We start from the raw sequence: 5,393 nt of genomic DNA, 5'->3' as shown, positions 1-5,393 counted from the left end.
TGTTGTTTTTCATATTTAGTTAATTGTTGTATTTTTCCTATTTAGATAATTCTTATTCAAAGAGTGTTAGAATTATTAGGACAGTAAATTTGTTAGACTAGCTATACTTTTCTTCTAATTTCTCCTATTTAAAAGAATCAACCTCTACGAATTTATTACGCTTCTCTTTTCTCTCTATTCTCATTCTTTTCTTCCTATTCTAAAATTCTAATTCATCAAAATCCTAGATGAGCATTCATTTCTATCCAAACACCTTCAAAAGAGGTGGATGTCTCCATAAAAGTAGTGCCCTAAAGACACTTTGAGCTCCGAAATACTGATGGTCCTTATAGGACAAGGTTTAATATACAGAAAACCTTCCGGAACAGATTACCAACGGACACAAACTCATTCGGTATCGATTGACTGGTTAAGAACTTGAAAAAATCAAAACCCCGTGCAGGGATTTGGGGTAGGCAAGGCCCCATGACATTTGGCGCACACAAAAATGCATTATTTTCCCATATAATAGTGTTCATTCCCTAAATTAGCAATATCTACACTAATCCATTCCTCGGACTAACTCATTCATTTACATGAGGCAATGTAAAATACAAATTGGTATGGTCAAAACTGTATCTAAATTAATGTTAGTTTAATGAATTGAATAATTTACAGAAAATGGGAAATTATGTAGAAAAAGAGGTGAGAAAAGAACAGTAAACTGTAATTAAGAAGTTTGTTGCTGTACCACCAAAACTAAACCTTTCAAATGCGAATCTCCTGAAGCAACAAGCAAATCTCCAAGAACACCTAATTCTGGATATTCACTCCATTCCACTAACCCTGATATTTGTCTACTTTCTAAATTATGTCTTCTTCCAACAATCACAAGCTCATACCTACTTCCAATTGCCTGTATTATTTTTACAGTTTGCCCTCCATCACTTACCATCTCCTCTATGTATCTCACTTCTCCACCTTCCTCATCTTCACCCTTCTTCATCGACGTTAGCTTGAAATCTTTCAACACTTCTGAATCAAGCATTTCATCCCAATCCAATCTACTCACTTCATTCACTGCAACTAGTCGAAGCACAGTTAAGTTTACCGACGAGCTGTCCCTCATTCTTTTCGCTAATGTCAATGCTTCCCTATCATCACATCCGCCTATGAATAACACACACACGTTGATCGTCACTTTCGAAGTTATGTTCCGGTGGTCGTTGTTGTAGTCTATCAAAATTCCTACTGAACACGGAGCTTTGTCGAGTACGCTACAATTTAAGGTCCTTTTGGAGTCGTCTTCGAGCTCAATTGATCCGTCTAACGTCCATTTACGGTGAAATGGGAGTAATATCATTGCTGTTTGTTTGCTTAATGCTAGAGTACATATATCTTCATGCATCAACTTGAGTGGAGATATGGCTGTGAAGATGTAGACGAAAACCGACTGTAGGTTCATGTTTTGGTACTCTGTGAAAGTATTGATTATGATTTCGGAGTAAGACTTGTTGGAGATGACCCTGGTTTGCAGCTGATGAGAGATGAAAACCGGAGTGGCGCGGCCAACGAGCTGGATAAGGTGAAGGACATCGACCTGGACCGGGTTTTCTTTTGTCGGATTTGAAGCATTGAGTAGATCAATGATGTTGTCTATGTCATCTGTTTTGTAAACACAGGCAAGAATCTTCAGAGCTTGATGATTTTGAGTATAATAAATGTTCCTTTTTCTGTAATTTGCATATTTTCTTGAAGGATCATACAGATGTTTCACTGCTATTGATGTCACACTGGAACTGAATAACAACACAAATGGAACCGCTACAAAAGTTTCCTTCAAAACTGCCTGAAAACAAAAATGAAAAAAAAAAATTAAGCCCTTTGGAATGGGGCAAAAGATAAGATGGATAAATTACATTTGTGGCGTTCAACTTAGTTTGTGTTCACAGTTAAAGCCCCTCAACTTCATTTTATAGTAAAAGAAGGTACTCAAACTTCAGTTAAATTATAACAGAAAAATCAAATGTTGAAGTAAAATGGATATTTCACTTTATCTAATGTTGACATAATTCTTAACTCTGGCCAAATATGTGGTTAAATTGAATTTGAGTCATTGACCGTTAGATTAGGCTGATTAAATCTAAGCCTTAGGATGCTTTCAATCTCGACTCTAGGATTTTAATCAGCCTAGATCTAACGGTGAATGACCAAATTCATTTGGTCACGTGAACATTGTTGTTTTGTCATGATTGGACTTTTTTTTGTTGTGTTTCAATGAAGTTCAAGTACTCTTTCTTTTTCTTTTTTCGGCCCGGTCGCATTACGCGTCCCCGCTGAGCGAGGGTCCGGGGAGGGGTCCCACCACAAGGGTGTATTGGGGGCAAGCCTTCCCTTGCCAATTTAATTGGCAAGAGGCCGCTCCTAAGACTCGAACCCGTGACCTCTGGTCACACGACAACAACGTTTTTACCGTTGCAAGTACTCTATGGTTACAAAATAAAGTTGATGGGCCAAACTGTTGATGTTCTGTTAGAATTGAGAAACAATGGTTGGTAGCTGTTTAGCAACACCTAAACCAGACAAGCCCTAAGTTAAGCCACATGTGTAATTTACCCGATAAGACGAGAATTGAAATGAATGAAATGATTACATACCCTGGAGTCTTCCACCAAAGAATACAGAGCTAACTCGGCAATGCTTTTGGAACTAATAACGAAAGCAACAATTAAAGCATCACCTAAGGGCATCCTAGTATATAATGGAGGGCCTAAACATGCTATAAACTTGGTTAACCAGACAATAACAGAAATAATAGCACTAGTAATCATAGTCTTCCTAGTTACATGCTGATATCTAACTGTCATCATAGTGTTGGAAACAAAAAAAGGCATAAAAAAACCACTAAGACACCCATCAAGCTTATCTACAAAAGCTGATCCTAGAGGCGGTCCTGAAGGCACTGCTAATCCGAAAAGAAATGTACCCAAAGGAACATAATGACCAATTTCACTTGTTAATAATCCTGAAGCAAGTGCAATTCCTATTATTGTATATATGTAAAACCCTTTGATTGGCCTCCCTTCAGGTGTCTGGTTTATAATCCAATACATCGCCGGCCGGACAACGATTGTAAGAAGAATAACGAATCCCATTACCATCATGCCACTTGCTATTCCCATTGGCATTGAAATCTCTCTGCTTATTCTCGAGATTACTGTTAAGTATGAAATTGTAATACTAAAAGCACTACTAACTACTCCTGAAGACAAGCATAACCGTCCAAGTTCTGAGTTAATGATTTTCAGATCTTCAAGAACTAGAATTATGTCTGTGAATTGGGTTGTAGCTAGTAATGATACTAGATACAAAATACTTGCTGATTCTTGGTCACTTAGTGAGAAATATTTGGTTATAAGGTTATTTGCTCCTATGCCCACCATAAATGGCACTGATACTGCTATTACTCCAATAAAAAAAGCTATCTTTCCTGCTGAATATACCAAACTAAAATCAATTCTTACTCCAATGGTGAATGCAAAGAGAACGTAGGTGAATAATCCCAGCATCTGATTTGTCTGTATGGTCTCCATCGGGAAAATTATATTGTTCACTTCCTCGAAATAACGTCCAAATACTTCTGGACCCATGATGATGCCCGCCTGCAAATGAAATGCAAAGATCAGTCTTCAAACTTCAGTAACCACTAGTGCAATTTCCACATTCAATTGAAAACATTCGAAATCAACAAGTACTTACAATAATTTGAGAAAAGATTCTGGGCAGACCCACAGGCTTAAAAATGAGATGCAGGGCTTTTGTAATGGTGAAAAGCAAAAATGCTTGAAGCTCTAATAATGGCAATGTATGTTCCAATACAGGATTTTCATCATTACTCCAAATGCCTTGTGAATTTACCTTTGGAGGTAAATGGGTGCAAAACATTGTCGAATTTTTTACCTTCCGCCACATTGTTCTCAATCCAAAAAGCTTGATTAGCTTTTCGTTATCAGATAATTAAGCTGAGTTTCTGAAAGGGGAGATAAGAAATACGGTGTAGAAAAAAAATTGGAAAAAGAAAAGAAGAAGATTTAATTAGTTGGTCAGAAATATGGAGAAGCAAAGCCATGGAATAGTTGGTTATACTTGGTAATTGCATCTCTTTGCTTATTGATTTCGTTCAACGTGTGATGACTTTTCTCTGACAATATTGCTCCATTCACTATTAAAAATCTATTAAAAGAAATTCAGTAATCTATTGATGGAAATTTATTACTAAGTGCCCAATAATAGAATTTATGAGACTGATCGTTGAAACATTCAACACCACAGTTTATTTCAGAAATATGTATATATAGAGAGAGATCAATGACACTTTCTACTATAACTAGAACTGATTAACCTGTATATTACTGCTTCGAACAATCATAGTAAAATGATTGTTGAGTGTTAAAAATTTGTTTCAGCATTGATCTATTAATAAAATGAAACATCTTAATTTAAACATCATAAAGAATATCATGAACCGCTGATCGCATATATAATTATCATTTTCCGATAAATTAATACTCAAACAACACTACATTCAAATTCTTGCATAGTATCTCAGAATCTGGAATTCTGGACAAAGACAAAACATCTAAGTTATAAAATTCGAAATTCAAAATCTCAAATCAAGTTATTTATGACCACACATCAGCAAATATTTACAAACGTATCATCATACACGACTCAAAAGCCTAAAGATCGGCATGAATATGATCATCACCGTAATTCAGAGGCTCTTGATCTCTTCTGGATCTTCGAAGTTTGGATCCTTCGCATCTACGATTTCACCGTGCATCCCGATCTCAGCCTTGGAATAACCATCGCCGACCCAAGTGAACTTGCCGCCATGACCTCCTTTCTTAGGAGATCCGTCAACGCCACTCGCCGATTTCCTATCTCTCCGGCCCTCGGACTTTTCCGCTCCATTGCCTTTGAAACTTTTCCCTGTCTCCTTCATCTTCTCTGCACTTCTCACTCTGCTGCTTTAGAGGGTTTATGTAGATGGGGATTTTCTTTTTTTTCTGTTGTATAAAATAAAGATACTGTGGATGTGGAATTTTCTGATTGGATAGAGATTGGATAAGAGCAAGCATATGAAAATATTATTTTAATGAAGGGTATTTTCGGGTGTGACATTGCTGCAGTGTTGCGCAAGGGTCAAAGATTTTCCGATGCTGGCTGTTGGTAACCGTACACGTATGCTGATATCAGACAGGATGAGATCATGCGGTTTACAAGAGTCGGCCCAACCGCGAAGCCCATGGGTCAATTTAGCAAGTCAACAAAATGTTTAGAATCTATAGTATGCAATTATAGAAATGACAACGGCTTTACGGCTTAATTTTAGTTACTCCATTTAGATAAAT

General features: G+C 37.0%; 1 protein-coding gene across 1 annotated transcript; it reads right to left on the bottom strand.

The window, feature by feature from the left end:
- Nucleotides 1–603: 603 nt before the first annotated feature.
- Nucleotides 604–4,758, bottom strand: LOC136203626 (cation/H(+) antiporter 10-like). Its single transcript, XM_065994824.1, has 4 exons — nt 4,126–4,758; nt 3,739–4,009; nt 2,637–3,641; nt 604–1,828 (listed from the first exon to the last, which is right to left on the bottom strand). The coding sequence occupies exons 2-4, from the start codon at nt 3,949–3,951 to the stop codon at nt 710–712; spliced, it is 2,337 nt and encodes a 778-aa protein (XP_065850896.1). The 5' UTR covers nt 3,952–4,009; nt 4,126–4,758; the 3' UTR covers nt 604–709.
- Between the last annotated feature and the right edge of the window lie 635 nt (nt 4,759–5,393).

Source organism: Euphorbia lathyris, chromosome 8 (assembly GCF_963576675.1).
Source record: "Euphorbia lathyris chromosome 8, ddEupLath1.1, whole genome shotgun sequence".
In the NCBI taxonomy this organism is placed as follows: domain Eukaryota; kingdom Viridiplantae; phylum Streptophyta; class Magnoliopsida; order Malpighiales; family Euphorbiaceae; genus Euphorbia; species Euphorbia lathyris.
The sequence above is the reverse complement of the archived record's forward strand: the minus strand, read 5'-3'. Positions and strand labels throughout refer to the sequence as shown.

Excerpts from the sequence above, each read along its gene's own strand:
- LOC136203626 (XM_065994824.1), bottom strand. The coding sequence starts at position 3,951 with ATGTGGCGGAAGGTAAAAAATTCGACAATGTTTTGCACCCATTTACCT. Across the intron at positions 3,642-3,738 it reads GAATCTTTTCTCAAATTATT|GCGGGCATCATCATGGGTCC; the intron begins GTAAGTACTTGT and ends TTTCATTTGCAG. Across the intron at positions 1,829-2,636 it reads CTTTGGTGGAAGACTCCAGG|GCAGTTTTGAAGGAAACTTT; the intron begins GTATGTAATCAT and ends TTTTGTTTTCAG.